This window comes from Bombina bombina, chromosome 3 (genome assembly GCF_027579735.1).
Source record: "Bombina bombina isolate aBomBom1 chromosome 3, aBomBom1.pri, whole genome shotgun sequence".
In the NCBI taxonomy this organism is placed as follows: domain Eukaryota; kingdom Metazoa; phylum Chordata; class Amphibia; order Anura; family Bombinatoridae; genus Bombina; species Bombina bombina.
In genome coordinates, this window is record NC_069501.1 from 248,555,310 (window position 1) to 248,577,334 (window position 22,025).

The following is a 22,025-nucleotide window of genomic DNA, read 5'->3' on the forward strand; positions in this document are numbered from 1 at the left end:
GTGATGGTTGGTAGGAGTCAGAGCTTGAAAGTCAAACTAATTATCCTTTATTCACACAAAGCTTCCAGTCTGTTTTTGTTAGATTATTTTTGTTTTAATTTCACAGCTGTACTACATCCCGTGTTCTTTTTGGTGTTTTACTTCAAGGAACCAAAATTAACATACTGTGTATAAATAGAAGTTTGGTATCAAATCCAAATAAGTATTTAAAGGGACAGTCTACTCCAGATTTTTTTTTATTGTTTTAAAAGATAGATTATCCCTTTATTACCCATTCCCCAGTTTTGCATAACCAACACAGTTATATTAATATACTTTTACCTTTGTAATTACCTTGTATCTAAGCCTCTGCAGACTGCCCCCTTATTTAATTTCTTTTGACAGACTTGCCTTTTTGCCAATCAGTGCCCTCTCATAAGTAACTCCATGGGCGTGAGCACAATGTTACCTATATGGAAAACATGAACTAACGCCCTCTAGCTGGGAAAACGGTCAAATGCATTGAGATAAGAGGCGGCCTTCATGGGCTTAGAAATTAGCATATGAGCCTACCTAGGTTTAGCGTTTTAACAAAGAATACCAAGAGAACAAAGCAAATTTGATGTTAAAAGTGAATTGGAAAGTTGTTTAAAATTGCATGCCCTATCTGAATGATAAAAGTTTAATTTTGACTAGACTGTCTCTTTTAAAAGTTACCCATATTTATGGCTTTGTAAATAGTATACAGTATATAGTCATTCGGCCCCAATGTGAAAAGGATAAATATTAAAATGTAATGAACACCTATTAGATGTATTTATAAATGTATAATTGTCAATCTACTTTTTGTCAACTCCCTTATGTTGATTATCTTAAATTACTACTGGGTGGGGTCACTGTGTCAACATTTGATATCCTGTTATGTCATAGTTTATGTTTCTAAATTTAGCCCTCGCTCTCACATCATAATTCCCTAACTGAGGATTTGATCAGTGCATGTGAAAATAGACACTTAATTTTAAGAATGAGAAAAGCCATGTTTTCTGAATCTACAAGATACATATATAAGCATATTTATATAGAGGCAAAGAATGGGGGGTTGGAAATATATTGTCATTTTACATAGACTAGATAATGGTGGAAATACATTATAGTTTTTCATAGAAAAGATAATGTAGCTTATGTGGTTTGTTAGTATTTTGGTGGGGGGGGTGCCTTCCTTTTGTATTTTTGTTTAGTCTGCCCCATGTCACTATTTTTTTACCATGAATCATTGTAATTGCATACCCCTGCTTCTCCTATTTAAAGTAGTGTGTATGCCAAGAGCGCTGAATTTCTTAAAGGGACACTGAACCCAAATTTTTTCTTTCATGATTCAGATAGAGCATGCAACTTTCTAATTTACTCCTATTATCATTTTTTCTTTTCTTTATTCTCTTGCTATCTTTATTTCAAAATCAAGAATGTAAATTTAGAAGCTGGCCCATTTTTTGTTCACAACTTGGGTTGTTCTTGCTGATTGAACAGCACCAATAAAAAAGTCCATCGCTGGAACCAAAAAGTGGCTGGCTCTTTAGCTAAGGTGCAAGAGAACAAAGAAAAAAATGATAATAGGAGTAAATTAGAAAGTTGCTTAAAATTGCATGCTCTATCTGAATCATGAAAGAATTTGGGTTAAGTATCCCTTTAAGTGATATTAAACACAACATTAATTCCATACTCCTCTCATTATGGGTACCACTTTTTTTTTTTTCTTGAAAACCTAGGTTACACATTCAGTATCTGAAGGAGAGTTGCTGCTCATATGCAAGCAGAAAGTCAGCATTAAAATGCAGAGAAAGCCAGCTTTCAACATAGCGCCACTCATATAGGGAGGCAAGGAAATCGCCTCAATACTATGTTTTTAAAATATATTAAGTCCGAGTACGGCCCAGGGGAGTGCCAAAGCGAATGAGATTTGCCATTCTACTCTGATACTGTAAACAATATGGATTAGATTGTCTTTTAATTTTGTTAATAAGAAATTTAGCAGTTTATACGTCTGGTGTGGCTTGTCATATATATTTTTTTGTTTTTTTTTCTTGCTAAAAATGTATTATGTCCTTTTTAAATGGACCATTAAATACAGTAGATAATCGTACAATGCAATAGCAGTTGGGCAATACTTCAGTGGTAGTCATGGCAAACTTCTACAGACATCCAACTTACACATTTCAAAGGGCCAACACTTCAAATTACCTATTCTTTCTTCACTGGTGTCAGCGGTCTAGCAATAAAAATAAAAAGCCCCCCTTTTTTATTGCTGCCAGTGGGTAAATTCTCATTGAAAAGGAAATTTATGCTTACCTGATAAATTTTTTTCTTTTACGATATGATGAGTCCACAGATTTCATCCTTACTTGTGGGATATCGCCTCCTGGTCAGCAAGAGGAGGCAAAGAGCTCCACAGCAGAGCTGTATAAATAGCTCCTCCCTTCCCTCCCAACCCAGTTATTCGACCGAAGTTATGAAAAGAAAGGAAAAGCCAAGGAGCAGAGGTGTCTGAAGTTTAACAAAAAAGTAAATAACCTGTCACATAGAACAGGGCGGGCCGTGTACTCATCGTATCGTAAAAGAAACAAATTTATCAGGTAAGCATAAATTTCCTTTTCTTTTACAAGATACGATGAGTCCACGGATTTCATCCTTACTTGTGGGATACAATACCAAAGCTATAGTACACGGATGAAAGGGTAGGGACAAGACAGGGAACCTAAACAGAAGGCACCACTGCTTGAAAAAACCTCCCTAAAAGCACCTCATCAGAGGCAAAAGTATAAAAGTTGTAAAACTCAAAAAAAGTGGGAAGAGAGGACCAAGTTGCAGCCTCGCAAATCTGTTCTACAGAAGCATCCTTCAGTAAGAAGCCACAACCCTAGTGGAATGAGTCGAAACCCTCTCAGGAGGGTGCTGCCCAGCAGTCTCATATGCAAGACGTATGAAACTCTTCCTTCACAAAGAAAGAAAAGAAGCCGTAGCTTTCTGACCCTTACGACTGCCAGAAAAAACTACAAAATAAGGAAAAGGACTGACAAAAGCCCTTAGCCGCCTGAAGAGAAACTTCAGGGCCCGGACCACATCTAAATTGTCAAGAAGTCTCTCCTTCCCGAAAGAAGGATCAGAACACAAGGAAGAAACAACAACTTCTTGGTTAATATTCCTATCCGAAACAACTATAGGAAGAAAACCTAAGTTTGTTCTAAGCACTACCTTATATGAGTGGAAAATAAGGTACGGAGATTCGCACCGTAGCGCCGAGAGCTCTGAGACTCCTCGTGCAGAAGAAACGGCACCCAGAAAAAGAACGTTCCAAGATAGCAACCTGATAACCCCAAGGCTCAAACAAAGCCCCTTGAAGAACTCTGAAAACTAGAATAAGACTCCATGGAGGAGTAACTGGATTGAACACAAGCCTGAATCTTACAAAGGCCTGACAAAAAATTGTACATCTGGTACACCTGCTAGACATTTCGGAAACAAAAATGGATTGAGCCGAAATTTGACCCTTTTGGAAACTAGTAGATAAAAACCCCTCTTCAGAGCTTCCTGGAGAAAAGACAAAACTCTAGGAATCCTAACTCTAATTCAAGAGTAGCCCTTGGATTCACACCAATAAAAGTATCTACGCCAAACCTTATGGTAGATTTTTCTAGGTACAGGCGTACGAGCCTGCATCAAGGTCTTCATGACCAGATCAGAGAACCCACGCTTGGATACAAGGAAGCGTGCAAGCTCCATGCAGACAGCTTCAGAAAGCTATAATTTGGAAGAATGAAGAGACCCTGAATGAGAATGTCCATCCTCAACGGCAGTCTCCAAGGTGGTAGAGAGGCCATCTCTAACAGGCCGGCATACCAAATTCTTTAAGGCCATGCCAGTGCTATGAGTAACACAGACGCCCTCTTCTGTTTGAGTCGGGCAATTACCCGAGGAAGAAATGCAAACAGAGGAAAACAAGTATGCTAGATTGAAGTTCCAAGGAACCGCCAGATCCTCTATTAAGACCACCTGGGGGTCCCTGGATCTCGACCCGTATCTCAGAAGGTTGACATTCCTTTGAAATGCCCACAGATCCAAATCTGGCTATCCCCACTTGAGGATTAGGCTGGAAAACCACTCCGGATGGAGTTTCCACTCCCCCGGATGGAACGTCTGTCTGCTCAAGAAATCCGCCTCCCAATTGTCTACTCCCGGGATGTTGGTCGCAGACAGGCAACAATGATGGGTTTCCACCCATTTAATCATTTTGGATACTTCTGTCATCGCTAGGGTACTTCCTGTTCCCCCTTGAGGATCGATGTAAACCCCAGAAGTCATATTGTCCGACTGGAACTCGACAAGATTGGCCGCGGCTAACCGAATTCAGGCCAGAAGTGCAATGAGTAGCTCTCAGTTCTAGAATGTTTATAGGGAGAACCGACTCTGACTGAGACCAAAGTCCCTGAGCCCTCAGAGAGTTCCAGACTGCTCCCCACCCCAAAAGGCTGGCATCTGTTGTCCCAATTTCCCAAGCCGGCCTGCAAAAGCAGGTTCCCTGGGATAGATGACTCAGAGATAACCACTGAAGAGAATCCCTTGTCTCCTGATCTAGAGTTATCAGAGGAGACAGGTCGGTATAATCCACATTCCATCACCTGAGCATACTTAGTTTTAAAGGTCTGAGATGGAACCGAGCAAATGGGGATGATATCCATTGTCGCCACCATCAGCCCAATTACCTTAATACATTGATCCAAAAGTCGGAGAGCGGACTGAAGGGCACAACAGACATGTAACAACTTAGTTTGTCTGACCTTTGTCAGAAAAATTCTTATCGACAGGGAATCTATTATGGACCCTAGAAAGGTCACCCTTGTTTGTACTTGGAAACAAGAATTTTTTTTTAATTTTTAATTTTTTTTTTTATTTAAGATTTATCGACCACCCATGTGTACACAGGAAGGATAATACCAGGGTAGTATGGGATCTGGCTTGTTGAAATGATGGCGCTTGAATTAGAATGTCGTCCAGAGACGGCGCCACTCCAATGCCCTGCGGTCTAAGAACCGCCCAAAGAGATCCCAGCACCTTTGTAAATATTCTCGGAGCAGTGGCCAGACCTAAAAGTAAGGCCATGAACTGACGTGTTTGCTAAAATGCAAACCTTAGAAACTAGGAATGGTCCCTGAGAATGGGAACATGTAGGAATGCATCCTTTAGATCCACTGTGGTCATGAACTGACCTTTCTAAATCAGTGGTAGAATGGAACGTGTAGTTTCCATCATGAGGACGGAACTCTAGAAATTTGTGTAGACTCTTGAGGTCCAAGATTGGTCTGAAGGTTCCCTCTTTTTCGGGAACCACAAACAGATATGAGTAAAAAACCCTGACCCTGTTCCTGTGCTGGAACAGGAACGATCACTATATGCAACGTACAACGCCTCTCCTTGCATCTGATCTGCAGATAATCTAGAAGGAACGAACCTGCCGATAGGGGGGAAATCCTTGAATTCAAATGTATACCCCTGGAACAATCTCCGGCTTCTTGGTTTGCTTGGGCTACCAAGAAAGGTTGGGCCTCCATGCAAACTTAGGTTATTCCTGCTTAGCGGAGAAAGAGGAAACAATTCCTGAGGAATTCCGAAAGGACCGAAAATTATTCTGTCGTCCCTCAAGTTTAATAATCTTATTGTGGGAGAAGATGGCCCTTACCTCTCAGGATATCAAAAATGATCCCCTGCAGAGCAAGTCCGAACAAGGTCTTACCCTTGTAAGAAAAAATAAGAAGAGTAGTCTAGAAGACACATCCACGGACCCAGGCCATAGCCATAAGGCCCTGCGGGCTAGATCCCAAACTCTTATTTGCCAGTTGAAGACCTGCCAATAAGCGTCTGTAATAAAAGCAGTATCAAGCTTCAAAATGTGTTTCATGTCTCTTTATAAGTAATGGGTACTTGAAAAGCGCGGCTAATCACCCGTAAGGGTCTCAAGACGCTGCTCATTTTATCAACCTCGGAAGGATGAAAGGCTGAGTGTACCCTGCCGGGGATCGAACCTGCAACCCTTGGGATGCCACAGAGCTGAGCCACAGTGCCTTAGCATGCTGAGCTATCTGCCCCCAGTTACATAGGAACGATACTGTTTCTGTAGAAAAACAACCCCACTCCTGTGTGCGTTTGATCCATCCTTAGTCAGAAAAGATGAACTAACACGCAACCAGCCAAAATACATGTATTCATAGGTACCCAGCACAAAACGTTACTGTCTCTTTAATTCTAAAAGTAACTAATCTCTGTTTTATAGTGTATAATCCTACTTCACAAAGGATGAAGAAACCATAAACAGCTGAAAACCCATAAAGAAAGCTTACACAGAAAGCTGTTACTATCGCTTAAAGGTCTCTTATATCATCTATTAGAACCTTCTAAATGTAGAGCATTCAGCCTTTGACATGTGGGGCAACAGTGCAGCCCATGAGGATACACCGGCTGGCTTTGCTTGAAATAGCCATTGCGATGTACATAAATCAACCATGTCCTGCGCCCACAACTCCATATGCAAGGAACCGCAGAGCACCGCATGGGAGTCAGAAACATACTTTGTGTGCACATATTTTAATATTAAACAGCAAATACATTAAACAGCTGAAAGGCATCAAATAAAAACGTTACTGTCTCTTAACCACAGAAAAGAACGTTATTTTATATGTGCTACTGTCTCTTTAAAAATAAAAATGAAATGCTTTATTTTCTTGTTTGTAAAAAGCAAATACTGCAGCACTCAAGCAACAGATAAACCACTGACATTCTAAATAATAAAATGTCCACGTAGAGCGTCATGTTTATATCAACATGATCTTAGTTACAAACAAAACCAGGAGAGTTTATATACAATGTGCGATATTGACTCTTGTTAAACCATATGTCGCACAGTAAATCTAGAGCGTGATATAGACTCTTCTTTAGCCACTGCAACGCTCTACCCTCCGGTATCTAATGGAGGAAGGTATCGTAACTATGCACAGATAACTCTGCCCCTCTTGGGCGTTGCTAACATTTTTAGTCAACTTCCCCTAGTAACACTGACGACCGGGAGTAAAAGAACAAGCTGCTGGCTCATGCCTATGCCTAGAGCCCAACTCATAGCACACAGTGTCCCTTTGCAGTCACGTGTCCCCTATGTTTATACTGACAATAGCCGCATATAACAAAGTGTGCATCATAATAGAAAATGGCCACAAGGCTCAGCGTATTAACCTGCAGTTCCCGGTCTTTATATAAGTATCATTGATTTAACAACTATGTCACCGGGAACCGCCAGCTGTAAACGAAACTCGGGTACTGCTTCAGTATCGATCCCCACTGAAAATAAAGTACCCACAGCTCGAGTGATCCCCCAAGGAAAAAGCGAGCTCCTTAGCCCATAAAGTGCGCATCAAACTAACACTCCCTGATGCTAATAAAAACTGACTAATAGCCCTAGACTGAGTTAAAAGGCCAACAGAGCCGTCAGAAAAACATGGGGGCAAGTTTTCTACTGTGTCTGTCATCCACAACACAGCCCAACGTAAATAACAGTGCAATAAGTATAATAAAAAAGATGCAGCTGTCAGTATCTAATACCAGCCTGCTGCACATCGTCCTGTAGCCCCTGCTAAGGAAATACTGTCGGAAAAGTCTCTCCTTTAGAATACAGGAGTTCTTACCATTAAGTACAGTGCTCCACTTCTCTGAGATCCATGACCCAGAATAAAAAGTTAGCACTTACCTCAAAAGCTGTGCGACTGCATGGCAATCCATCAGGTTTTCAGAGGTCTTCTCCCTCCCATAGCCCTGTGGAAGAAGATAAACCTGAGTTAAAAGTGCTTAGGCTATCTGTATTTAGATAGAAAGAATAAGAGGGCGCTAAAGCTAAGATCCCACCACACTTAGTCAAAAATAGTATAGACAACAGAAGGCAAATTAATAACTTTACTTCACAATATTTAAAATACAGTTTATACAACAAATGGAAATATAGATGAGAATTGATGTGTAAAAAGGGACGTCTCCCTTAAAAAAAAAATAGAAATAAACTGGATTACCACCTTTAAGAAGATAAAAAATATATACTGGAGCTTGATAAAATATGTTCATATATTCGATGAGCGTTAGTTATCCAGCGAAATTGGCTACACTTTAGTTGGTTATAACATAGAGAAATTGTATTCTTATTCCTTGTGTGACTCCCTATGATGTGGTTCAAACAGTCATAATACACACCTTAGAGTCAAGATTGGTTGTGCTCACACTTAATAGTTCAAAGTGATTAATACGATCTTATTAGACTCACACTGTCAGATATATGTCCAGGTAAGCGGTATCCTCCAATGCTGTGTTGCTCTTTACTTGCGTGGGCTGAACCCGGTCAGCGTGTATGTGCAACCGTAACTGGTTTCCATACACGCTGACCGGGTTCAGCCCACGCAAGTAAAGAGCAACACAGCATTGGAGGATACCGCTTACCTGGACATATATCTGACAGTGTGAGTCTAATAAGATCGTATTAATCACTTTGAACTATTAAGTGTGAGCACAACCAATCTTGACTCTAAGGTGTGTATTATGACTGTTTGAACCACATCATAGGGAGTCACACAAGGAATAAGAATACAATTTCTCTATGTTATAACCATCTGATGGACAGTAACACGTTTTTTCCTTGATCAGCCTATATAAGGAACATTGTTTCAAAAGTGTAGCTACTCACTAAAGTGTAGCCAATTTCGCTGGATAACTAATGCTCATCGAATATATGAACATATTTTATCAAGCTCCAGTATATATTTTTTATCTTCTTAAAGGTGGTAATCCAGTTTATTTCTATTTTTTTTTAAGGGAGACGTCCCTTTTTACACATCAATTCTCATCTATATTTCCATTTGTTGTATAAACTGTATTTTAAATATTGTGAAGTAAAGTTATTAATTTGCCTTCTGTTGTCTATACTATTTTTGACTAAGTGTGGTGGGATCTTAGCTTTAGCGCCCTCTTATTCTTTCTATCTTGTTCTACTTGTGACAATCCTGGGGGGACTGTCTTAGAGTGGCCTAGGTCTACTTTAGCTATTAGCGCTATATTTTTGCACTCACCTATCTGTATTTAGGGCAGCAAATATGTATAGGAGGCGCAGTGAGAATCAAATCCCACCAGTTCCTATTGCCTTAAAGCCACCAGATGCTTCTCTCTTTTTTTTTTTTTTTTTTAACTGAAGAGATTGATCTGGTCTAGGCTACACCCCAGCGCAAAGCAGTACTCAGGGCACTACTTTAAAAATAATAAACACTTGATTGAAGAATCTAAACTAACACCTCACTTTGCCTCTTCCTAGAGAATGACTGGGTTGGGAGGGAAGGGAGGAGCTATTTATACAGCTCTGCTGTGGAGCTCTTTGCCTCCTCCTGCTGACCAGGAGGCGATATCCCACAAGTAAGGATGAAATCCGTGGACTCAACGTATCTTGTAAAAGAAAGACACTTTTTTTTTTCTTTGTATAAGTGGGTATCTCTCTCTTTAAAAAACAAAAAGCTTTCCTTTTTACAGGATTGTCAGCAGGTACCTCTATTTACAATATACAGTTTACCAACATGCATTTAAATATTCTGGTCATATGCTTAATATTAAAGGGACGTTCCAGTCAAAATTTAAATGCACATAGATGAATTACATCTTTGAATAGAAACATATTTACAATATACAGGTATTAACAAAAATGCTTCTAGTAAAAGTTATCACTGTTTTAGTGTTAATATGTTTCTCTACATGTTCATGTGAAGCAGAGTTAGATATTGTCACTGCACCCACATTTTAAATACTGCAGCTGCTCAGATCATCACTGGTGCTTGTATCATGTGAACAATTAACAAATTGAGTCATTACCAGATGGTACAAGCACCTTAGGCTCTCTGAGCAAGTGCTGTGTTTAAAACGCTGGTGCACGGTGCATACTTAAATACACTTTTAAAAACAGCTATAGCTTTTATTAGAAGCATTTTTGTTAATGCATATAAATTACAAGATTGCTTCTGTTTAATACCGAAATGCACCCATATGGTTTCCAATTTTGGCTGGAATATCCTTTTTAATAGATTAAGCTGTCTACAAAGTCATTAATCTGTGCAGGTGGCTGCTTCTTCCTTGTTATGAAAAAGTCTTCAATAAATCCATGAACCAGCATACTGAGCATTGTCTTTTCCTTTCATCCTCAGACCTATATTGGATCCGTATTAGTATCTGTCAACCCTTACAAGGAGCTGGAGATCTACAGCAAGCAGCACATGGAAAGATATCGAGGGGTCAGTTTCTATGAAGTGTCTCCACACATGTAAGTCAGTCTATGTTTATCAGAACACCAAAACCGTCATAAACAAAGATCTAAAAAATGTATTTAAAACGCAAATTGTGAGCTGTATATGAAATGCAAGTTGGCTAATGAGTTTACATACACATTCTGCGTGTGCCTAACCCATGTCTGCTGTGTCAGTAGAACCTTTAATATATGCTATGATTTAAAATTCATAACCAATAACTATTTAAAACTAGTCCTAAAGCCTGTTCACACTAACGATTTTTTGCAGTACATCGGTCCCACCCCTTGCGCTCTCTTCCCCTCTCTTTTGCTTTCTCTCTACCCCCTCTCTTTTGCTTTCTCTCTCCCCCCTCTCTTTTGCTCTCTCTCTCCCCCCTCTCTTTTGCTCTCTCTCCCCCCTCTCTTTTGCTCTCTCTCTCCCCCCTCTCTTTTGCTTTCTTTCTCCCCCTCTTTTGTTCTCTCTCTCCCCCCTCTCTTTTGCTTTCTCTCTCCCCCCTCTCTTTTGCTTTCTCTCTCCCCCCTCTCTTTTGCTTTCTCTCTCCCCCCTCTCTTTTGCTTTCTCTCTCCCCCCTCTCTTTTGCTTTCTCTCTCCCCCCTCTCTTTTGCTTTCTCTCTCCCCCCCTCTCTTTTGCTTTCTCTCTCCCCCCTCTCTTTTGCTTTCTCTCTCTCTCTCTCTCTCTCTCTCTCTCTCTCTCTCTCTCTCTCTCTCTCTCTCCCCCCCTCTCTTTTGCTTTCTCTCTCTCTCTCCCCCTCTCTTTTGCTCTCTCTCCCCCTCTCTTTTGCTCTCTCTCCCCCTCTCTTTTGCTCTCTCTCCCCCCTCTCTTTTGCTCTCTCTCCCCCCTCTCTTTTGCTCTCTCTCCCCCCTCTCTTTTGCTCTCTCTCCCCCCTCTCTTTTGCTCTCTCTCCCCCCTCTCTTTTGCTCTCTCTCCCCCCTCTCTTTTGCTCTCTCTCCCCCCTCTCTTTTGCTCTCTCTCCCCCCTCTCTTTTGCTCTCTCTCCCCCTCTCTTTTGCTCTCTCTCTCCCTCTCTTTTGCGCTCTCTCCCCCCTCTTTTGCGCTCTCTCCCCCCTCTTTTGCGCTCTCTCCCCCCTCTTTTGCGCTCTCTCCCCCTCTCTTTTGCGCTCTCTCCCCTCTTTTTTGCGCTCTCTCCCCTCTTTTTTGCGCTCTCTCCCCCTCTTTTGCGCTCTCTCCCCCCTCTTTTGCATTCTCTCCCCCCCTCTTTTTTGTTCTCTCTCTCCCCTCTTTTGTTCTCTCTCTTCCCTTCCTTTTGTGCTTTCTCTCTCCCCCCTCTCTTTTGCTTTCTCTCTCTCCCCCTCTCTTTTGCTTTCTCTCTCTCCCCCTCTCTTTTGCTTTCTCTCTCTCCCCCCTCTCTTTTGCGCTCTCTCCCCCTCTCTTTTGCGCTCTCTCCCCCTCTTTTGCGCTCTCTCCCCCCTCTTTTTGTTCTCTCTCTCCCCTCTTTTGTTCTCTCTCTCCCCCCTCTCTTTTGCTTTCTCTCTCTCCCCCTCTCTTTTGCTCTCTCTCTCCCCCCTCTCTTTTGCTCTCTCTCTCCCCCTCTCCCCCCTCTCTTTTGCTCTCTCTCTCTCTCTCTCCCCCCTCTCTTTTGCTCTCTCTCTCTTTCTTTTGCACTCTCTCCCCCCTCTTTTGCACTCTCTCTCCCCCCTCTCTTTTCTCTTGTAAGGTATATCCAGTCCACGGATCATCCATTACTTGTGTGATATTCTCCTTCCCAACAGGAAGTTGCAAGAGGACACCCACAGCAGAGCTGCTATATAGCTCCTCCCCTAACTGCCATATCCAGTCATTCTCTTGCAACTCTCAACAAAGATGGAGGTAGTAAGAGGAGAGTGGTAAAATATAGTTAGTTTTTTCTTCAATCAAAAGTTTGTTATTTTCAAATAGTTCCGGAGTTGTACTATTTTTTCTCAGGCAGTATTTAGAAGAAGAATCTGCCTGCATTTTCTATGATCTTAGCAACTTGTAACTAAGATCCACTTCTGTTCTCACATATGTCTGAGGAGTGAGGTAACTTCAGAGGGAGAATGGCGTGCAGGTTATCCTGCTATTGAGGTATGTGCAGTTTTAAGTTTTTCTAAGGACTAGAAAATGCTGCTGGTACCTGATTAATGTAAGTTAAGCCTAAAAACAGTGATTTAATAGCGACTTGTATCAGGCTTACTACCAGAGATATTTACTCTGATAATATGGCAATATAAAACGTTTGCTGGCATGTTTAATCGTTTTTATATATGCTTTGGTGATAAAACTTATTGGGGCCTAGTTTTTTCCAAATGGCTGGCTTGATTTTGGCCTAGAAACAGTTTCCTGAGGCTTTCCACTGTTGTAGTATGAGTGGGAGCGCTTTTTTGCATAGTTAAAATTACAGACAGAGACATTCAGCTTCCCTCAGCAGTCCCCTGCATGCTATAGGACATCTCTGAAGGGCTCTAAAGGCTTCAAAAGTCGTTTATTGAGGAAGGTAGGGCCACATCTGAGCTGTGGCAGTTGTTGTGTTTTTCAAATTTTGACAAAATTTGTTTCTCTTTAAAGGCACAGTACCGTTTTTTATATTTGCTTGTTAACTTGATTTAAAGTGTTTTCCAAGCTTGCTAGTCTCATTGCTAGTCTGTATAAACATGTCTGACATAGAGGAAACTCCTTGTTCATTATGTTTAAAAGCCATGGTGGAACCCCATATGAGAATGTGTACTAAATGTATTGATTTCACTTTAAACAATAAAGATCAGCTTTTGTCTTTAAAAAATTTATCACCAGAGGATTCTGACGAGGGGGAAGTTATGCCGACTAACTCTCCCCACGTGTCAGACCCTTTGACTCCCGCTCAAGGGACTCACGCTCAAATGGCGCCAAGTACATCAAGGATGCCCATAGCAATTACTTTACAAGACATGGCGGCAGTCATGGATAATACACTGTCATCGGTATTAGCCAGACTACCTGAATTTAGAGGAAAGCGTGATAGCTCTGGTGTTAGGCGTAATACAGAGCATACAGACGCTTTAAGAGTCATGTCTGATACTGCCTCACAATATGCAGAAGCTGAGGAAGGAGAGCTTCAGTCTGTGGGTGATATCTCTGACTCAGGGAAACCTGATTCTGATATTTCTACTTTTAAATTTAAGCTTGAGAACCTCCGTGTTTTGCTTAGGGAGGTTTTAGCTGCTCTGAATGACTGTGACACAATTGCAGTGCCAGAGAAATTGTGTAGACCGGATAAATACTTTGCAGTGCCGGTGTGTATTGAAGTTTTTCCAATTCCTAAAAGGTTTACAGAAATTATTAATAAAGAGTGGGATAGACCCGGTGTGCCGTTTCCCCCCCCCTCCTATTTTTAGAAAAATGTTTCCCATAGACGCCACTACACGGGACTTATGGCAAACGGTCCCTAAGGTGGAGGGAGCAGTTTCTACTTTCGCAAAGCGTACTACTATCCCTGTCGAGGACAGTTGTGCTTTTTCAGATCCTATGGATAAAAAATTAGAGGGTTACCTTAAGAAAATGTTTATTCAAGGTTTTATCCTGCAGCACCTTGCATGCATTGCTCCTGTCACTGCTGCTGCGGCGTTCTGGTTTGAGTCTCTGGATGAGGCTTTACAGGTAGCGACTCCATTGGATGACATACTTAACAAGCTTAGAGCAATTAAGCTAGCTAATTCTTTTGTTTCTGATGCCATTGTTCATTTGACTAAACTAACGGCTAAGAATTCTGGATTTGCCATCCAGGCGCGTAGGGCGCTATGGCTCAAATCTTGGTCAGCTGACGTGACTTCAAAGTCTAAACTACTTAACATTCCCTTCAAGGGGCAGACCCTATTCGGGCCTGGTTTGAAGGAAATTAATGCTGACATTACTGGAGGTAAAGGTCATGCCCTTCCTCAGGACAGGTCCAAATCAAGGGCCAAACAGTCTAATTTTCGTGCAGCATCAACTTCCTCTGCTACAAAACAAGAGGGAACTTTTGCTCAGTCCAAGACGGCCTGGAAACCTAACCAGTCCTGGAATAAAGGCAAGCAGGCCAAAAAGCCTGCTGCTGCCTCTAAGACAGCATGAAGGAATGGCCCCCTATCCGGTAACGGATCTAGTAGGGGGCAGACTTTCTCTCTTCGCCCAGGCGTGGCGAAAGATGTTCAGGATTCCTGGGCATTGGAGATTATATCTCAGGGGTATCTTCTGGGCTTCAAGGCTTCTCCTCCACAAGGGAGATTTCACCTTTCACGATTATCTGTCAACCAGATAAAGAAAGAGGCATTCTTACACTGTGTGCAAGACCTCCTAGTTATGGGAGTGATCCATCCAGTTCCAAAGGAGGAACAGGGACAGGGATTTTACTCAAATCTGTGGTTCCCAAAAAAGAGGGAACCTTCAGACCAATCTTGGATCTAAAGATCTTAAACAAATTCCTCAGAGTTCCATCATTCAAAATGGAAACTATTCGGACCATCCTACCTATGATCCAGGAGGGTCAATATATGACTACGGTGGATCTAAAGGATGCTTACCTTCACATTCCGATACACAAAGATCATCATCGGTTCCTAAGGTTTGCCTTTCTGGACAGGCATTACACGTTTGTGGCTCTTCCCTTCGGGTTAGCTACAGCCCCAACAATTTTTACAAAGGTTCTGGGGTCGCTTCTGGCGGTCCTAAGGCCGCGGGGCATAGCAGTGGCCCCTTATCTAGAAGACATCCTGATACAGGCGTCAAATTTCCAAATTGCCAAGTCCCATACGGACATAGTTCTGGCATTTCTGAGGTTGCACGGGTGGAAAGTGAACGTGGAAAAGAGTTCTCTGTCCCCACTCACAAGAGTCTCCTTCCTAGGGACTCTGATAGATTCTGTAGAAATGAAAATTTACCTGACGGAGTCCAGGTTATCAAAACTTCTAAATTCTTGCCGTGTTCTCCGTTCTATTCCGCGCCCTTCGGTGGCTCAGTGCATGGAGGTAATCGGCTTAATGGTAGCGGCAATGGACATAGTTCTGTTTGTGCGCCTACATCTCAGACCGCTGCAACTATGCATGCTCAGTCAGTGGAATGGGGATTACACAGATTTGTCCCCTCTACTAAATCTGGATCAAGAGACCAGAGATACTCTTCTCTGGTGGGCAGTCTGGAACTCCCTGAAGGCTCAGGGATCGTGGACTATGGAGGAGAAATTCCTCCCAATAAATATTCTGGAATTGAGAGCAATATTCAATGCTCTTCAGGCTTGGCCTCAGTTAACAACCCTGAGGTTCATCAGATTTCAGTCGGACAACATCACGACTGTGGCTTACATCAACCATCAAGGGGGAACAAGAAGTTCCTTAGCGATGTTAGAAGTCTCCAAAATAATTCGCTGGGCAGAGAAACACTCTTGCCACCTATCAGCGATCCATATCCCAGGTGTAAAGAACTGGGAGGCGGATTTTCTAAGTCGTCAGACTTTTCATCCGGGGGAGTGGGAACTCCATCCGGAGGTGTTTGCACAATTGATTCATCGTTGGGGCAAACCAGAACTGGATCTCATGGCGTCTCGCCAGAACACCAAGCTTCCTTATTTCGGATCCAGGTCCAGGGACCCGGAAGCGACGCTGATAGATGATCTAGCAGCGCCTTAGTCTTTCAACCTGGCTTACGTGTTTCCACCGTTTCCTCTGCTCCCTCGACTGATTGCCAAAATCAAGCAGGAGAGAGCATCAGTGATTTTGATAGCGCCAGCGTGGCCACGCAGGACCTGGTATGCAGACCTAGTGGACATGTCATCTTTTCCACCTTGGACTCTGCCTTTGAGACGAGACCTTCTACTTCAAGGTCCTTTCAATCATCCAAATCTAATTTCTCTGAGACTGACTGCATGGAGATTGAACGCTTGATTTTATCAAAGCATGGCTTCTCAGATTCTGTCATTGATACCTTAATACAGGCACGAAAGACTGTTAACAGGAAAATTTACCATAAGATATGGCGTAAATATCTTTATTGGTGTGAATCCAAGAGTTACTCATGGAGTAAGGTTAGGATTCCCAGGATATTATCTTTTCTCCAAGAGGGTTTGGAGAAAGGATTTTCAGCTAGTTCTTTGAAGGGGCAGATCTCTGCACTGTCTATTCTTTTGCACAAGCGTCTGGCGGATGTTCCAGATGTTCAGGCGTTTTGTCAGGCGTTGGTTAGAATCAAGCCTGTGTTTAAACCTGTTGCTCCCCCATGGAGCTTAAACTTGGTTCTTAAAGTTCTTCAAGGGGTTCCGTTTGAACCTCTTCATTCCATAGATATCAAGCTTTTATCTTGGAAAGTTCTTTTTTTGATGGCTATTTCCTCGGCTTGTAGAGTCGCTGAGTTATCTGCTTTACAATGTGATTCTCCTTATCTGATCTTTCATGCAGATAAGTTAGTTCTGCGTACAAAACCTGGGTTTTTGCCTAAGGTGGTATCTACTAAGAATATCAATCAAGAGATTGTTGTTCCATCATTGTGTCCTAATCCTTCTTCAAAGAAGGAACGTCTTTTACATAATCTGGATGTGGTTCGTGCTTTAAAGTTTTACTTACAAGCTACTAAAGATTTTCGTCAAACATCTGCTTTGTTTGTTGTCTACTCTGGACAGAGGAGAGGTCAAAAGGCTTCGGCAACCTCTCTCTTTTTGGCTAAGAAGCATAATCCGCTTAACCTATGAGACTCCTGGACAGCAGCCTCCTGAAAGGATTACAGCTGTGGCTTCCACTTGGGCCTTTAAAAATGAGGCTTCTGTTGAACAGATTTGCAAGGCGGCAACTTGGTCTTCGCTTCATACTTTTTCAAAATTCTACAAATTTGATACTTTTTGCTTCTTCGGAGGCTATTTTTGGGAAAAAGGTTTTACAGGCAGTGGTACCTTCCGTTTAAGTACCTGCCTTGTCCCTCCCTTCATCCGTGTACTTTAGCTTTGGTATTGGTATCCCACAAGTAATGGATGATCCGTGGACTGGATAAACCTTACAAGAGAAAACACAATTTATGCTTACCTGATAAATTTATTTCTATTGTGGTGTATCCAGTCCACGGCCCGCCCTGTCATTTTAAGGCAGGTCAAAATTTTAGATTAAACTACAGTCACCACTGCACCCTATGGTTTCTCCTTTCTCGGCTTGTTTCGGTCGAATGACTGGATATGGCAGTTAGGGGAGGAGCTATATAGCAGCTCTGCTGTGGGTGTCCTCTTGCAACTTCCTGTTGGGAAGGAGAATATCCCACAAGTAATGGATGATCCGTGGACTGGATATACCACAACAGAAATAAATTTATCAGGTAAGCATAAATTGTGTTTTGCTTTCTCTCTCCCCCCTCTCTTTTGCTTTCTCTCTCCCCCCTCTCTTTTGCTTTCTCTCTCCCCCCTCTCTTTTGCTTTCTCTCTCCCCCCTCTCTTTTGCTTTCTCTCTCCCCCCTCTCTTTTGCTTTCTCTCTCCCCCCTCTCTTTTGCTTTCTCTCTCCCCCCTCTCTTTTGCTTTCTCTCTCCCACCTCTCTTTTGCTTTCTCTCTCCCCCCTCTCTTTTGCTTTCTCTCTCCCCCCTCTCTTTTGCTTTATCTCTCCCCCTCTCTTTTGCTTTATCTCTCCCCCTCTCTTTTGCTTTCTCTCTCCCCCCTCTCTTTTGCTTTCTCTCTCCCCCCTCTCTTTTGCTTTCTCTCTCCCTCTCTTTTGCTCTCTCTCTCCCTCTCTTTTGCTCTCTCTCTCCCTCTCTTTTGCTCTCTCTCCCCCCTCTCTTGCTCTCTCTCTCTCTCTCTCCCCCTCTCTTTTGCTCTCTCTCTCTCCCCCTCTCTTTTGCTCTCTCTCTCTCTCTCCCCCTCTCTTTTGCTCTCTCTCTCTCTCCCCCTCTCTTTTGCTCTCTCTCTCTCTCCCCCTCTCTTTTGCTCTCTCTCTCTCTCTCTCTCTCTCCCTCTTTTGCTCTCTCTTCCTTCTTTTGCACTCTCTCCCCCCTCTTTTGCACTCTCTCCCCCCTCTTTTGCACTCTCTCCCCCCTCTTTTGCGCGCTCTCTCCCCCCTCTTTTGCGCGCTCTCTCCCCCCTCTTTTGCGCGCTCTCTCCCCCCTCTTTTGCGCGCTCTCTCTCCCCTCTCTTTTGCGCGCTCTCTCTCCCCTCTCTTTTGCGCGCTCTCTCTCCCCTCTCTTTTGCGCGCTCTCTCTCCCCTCTCTTTTGCGCGCTCTCTCTCCCCCCTCTTTTGCGCGCTCTCTCTCCCCCTCTCTTTTGCGCGCTCTCTCCCCCCCTCTCTTTTGCGCGCTCTCTCTCCCCCCTCTTTTGCGCACTCTCTCTCCCCTCTCTTTTGCGCGCTCTCTCTCCCCCCTCTCTTTTGCGCGCTCTCTCTCCCCCCTCTCTTTTGCGCGCTCTCTCTCTCCCCCCTCTTTTGCGCGCTCTCTCTCCCCCCTCTTTTGCGCGCTCTCTCCCCCCCCTCTCTTATGCGCGCTCTCTCCCCCCCTCTCTTTTGCGCGCTCTCTCTCCCCTCTCTTTTGCGCGCTCTCTCCTTCCCCCCTCTCTTTTGCGCGCTCTCTCTCTCCCCCCTCTCTTTTGCGCGCTCTCTCTCTCCCCCCTCTCTTTTGCGCGCTCTCTCTCTCCCCCCTCTCTTTTGCGCGCTCTCTCTCTCCCCCCTCTCTTTTGCGCGCTCTCTCTCCCCCCTCTCTTTTGCGCGCTCTCTCTCCCCCCTCTCTTTTGCGCGCTCTCTCTCCCCCCTCTCTTTTGCGCGCTCTCTCTCCCCCCTCTCTTTTGCGCGCTCTCTCTCCCCCCTCTCTTTTGCGCTCTCTCTCTCCCCCCTCTCTTTTGCGCTCTCTCTCTCCCCCCTCTCTTTTGCGCTCTCTCTCCCCCCTCTCTTTTGAGCTCTCTCTCTCCCCCCTCTCTTTTGAGCGCTCTCTCCCCTCTCTTTTGCGCGCTCTCTCTCCCCTCTCTTTTGCGCGCTCTCTCTCCCCTCTCTTTTGCGCGCTCTCGCTCCCCTCTCTTTTGCGTGCTCTCGCTCCCTCTCTCTTTTGCGCGCTCTCGCTCCATCTCTCTTTTGCGCTCTCTCGCTCCATCTCTCTTTTGCACTCTCTCGCTTCCCTCTCTTTTGATCTTTCCCCTCTTTTGCTCTCTTCCCCTCTCTCTTGCTCTCTTCCCCTCTCTCTTGCTCTCTTCCCCTCTCTCTTGCTCTCTTCCCCTCTCTCTTGCTCTCTTCCCCTCTCTCTTGCTCTCTTCCCCTCTCTCTTGCTCTCTTCCCCTCTCTCTTGCTCTCTTCCCCTCTCTCTTGCTCTCTTCCCCTCTCTCTTGCTCTCTTCCCCTCTCTCTTGCTCTCTTCCCCTCTCTCTTGCTCTCTTCCCCTCTCTCTTGCTCTCTTCCCCTCTCTCTTGCTCTCTTCCCCTCTCTCTTGCTCTCTTCCCCTCTCTCTTGCTCTCTTCCCCTCTCTCTTGCTCTCTTCCCCTCTCTCTTGCTCTCTTCCCCTCTCTCTTGCTCTCTTCCCCTCTCTCTTGCTCTCTTCCCCTCTCTCTTGCTCTCTTCCCCGCTCTCTTGCTCTCTTCCCCGCTCTCTTGCTCTCTTCCCCGCTCTCTTGCTCTCTTCCCCGCTCTCTTGCTCTCTTCCCCGCTCTCTTGCTCTCTTCCCCGCTCTCTTGCTCTCTTCCCCGCTCTCTTGCTCTCTTCCCCGCTCTCTTGCTCTCTTCCCCGCTCTCTTGCTCTCTTCCCCGCTCTCTTGCTCTCTTCCCCGCTCTCTTGCTCTCTTCCCCGCTCTCTTGCTCTCTTCCCCGCTCTCTTGCTCTCTTCCCCGCTCTCTTCCCCTCTTCCCCTCTCTCTTCCCCTCTCTCTTGCTCTCTTCCCCTCTCTCGCGCGCGCCTGGCCACGCCCACCTTCACCGTGCCGCAGCAGATCAGGTAGACTCTAAGGCCAGGTGTGTTTGTCCTCGTGCTGTCTCTACTGTTCATGACAGCTTCGGACAAACCAACTTGGCCTTTTCTATTATTGGATTATACCTTATTTTCAGCTTCTCTGTATTGTGTACAAACAGAAGGCTGATCATCTAATAGATATCTACTTTAATGCCCCTTTAAGCCTGGATTATATATTTAAAGTACTTTCTTTGTTGCATCTAAAAGGTGTTTGTTGTTTTTTTTGGGGTTTTTTTGGGGTTTTTTTAACGCCGTTATGCTGTTCTATTCCGTCATAATTACACTGGGCTTTAGTGCCGTTAGGACGAAATAGAACGTCATAATCGTTGGCTGTCCTAAAGCAAACGGCGCTTCCATGATGTGATCGCGGTCTGGAGGGCGTAACTAGCGTCACAGGGACGCCCCCCTGACCCGATCCCATCATTGAAATCTTGCAATTGCGTGCACGATCGCAGGATTTCAATTTGTTTACATCGGAACATTGTTCCGATGTCGAGGAATTAACCCGGTCATCAAAAGGGTTAATGGGTGTTGCTGCACTGAATAAACCACTTTTTTGTTTTCATTCTTTTGTAGGTGTGTTGCCCTTATTAGCCTTGGGATGATATATGCCTAGTTAGGCATTGCATTTTTTGTGCACAACTCCTGTGTGTTTTTCTATCTATCTATTTAGATTTTTATGTGAAATGTTTAATTACTGTATGCATAATAAAACAACTTTACAATATACTTTTATTTATTTTGCCCCATTTTCATGTAATATAGCTCTGAAAATAGACCTTTCTTTAACCCTCACACTTTGAAATGCACCCTGCTGACTTATCAAGGCTATAACCCTGCTACATATCTGTCACTAATTGGCTTTAACTGATAACAATTCAGAAACAATTACATTTTTGATAACTTTACAACAGTGGCTAACTTTCTGCAGACTAACACCCAGATTGGCTCCTCCAAATAAGGCAAAAATGGTGGTTGGAGTTCGACAATTGCAAAATAATTGCAGTAAAAAAAGGATGTTAGTCATACACAAATATTTACACACACATACATTTACAAATAAATATATACACGCTCACACATTTTATACACTCACATATTTATACATACACACAGACACACTCACACATTTATACATACACACACACATATGTACACATATACATACATATGCACACACTCACACATTTATGCACACGCATAGATACGCACACATATACACACTCACACATTTATGCACACACATCAATACATACACAATCGCACATTTATAGATATTTATACACTCACACGTTTATACACACACACATATATATGTGTGTGTGTGTATATATATATATGTATATATATGTATATATATATGTATATATGTATATATATATATATATATATATACAGGGAGCGCAGAATTATTAGGCAAGTTGTATTTTTGAGGATTAATTTTATTATTGAACAACAACCATGTTCTCAATGAACCCAAAAAACTCATTAATATCAAAGCTGAATAGTTTTGGAAGTAGTTTTTAGTTTGTTTTTAGTTATAGCTATTTTAGGGGGATATCTGTGTGTGCAGGTGACTATTACTGTGCATAATTATTAGGCAACTTAACAAAAAACAAATATATACCCATTTCAATTATTTATTTTTACCAGTGAAACCAATATAACATCTCAACATTCACAAATATACATTTCTGACATTCAAAAACAAAACAAAAACAAATCAGTGACCAATATAGCCCCCTTTCTTTGCAAGGACACTCAAAAGCCTGCCATCCATGGATTCTGTCAGTGTTTTGATCTGTTCA

The 22,025-nt window shown here is 43.3% G+C and overlaps 1 protein-coding gene across 5 annotated transcripts in view; it reads left to right on the forward strand.

Annotated features, from left to right (window-relative positions):
- MYO1C (myosin IC) overlaps window positions 1-22,025 on the forward strand; it is a 567,598-nt gene that overhangs the window by 329,625 nt on the left and 215,948 nt on the right. For all 5 annotated transcript variants that reach the window (XM_053706236.1, XM_053706241.1, XM_053706239.1 and 2 more), the window contains one exon: window positions 10,245-10,360. In XM_053706236.1, the coding sequence (XP_053562211.1) occupies window positions 10,245-10,360 (116 nt within the window). The remainder of the gene's footprint in view (window positions 1-10,244; window positions 10,361-22,025) is intronic.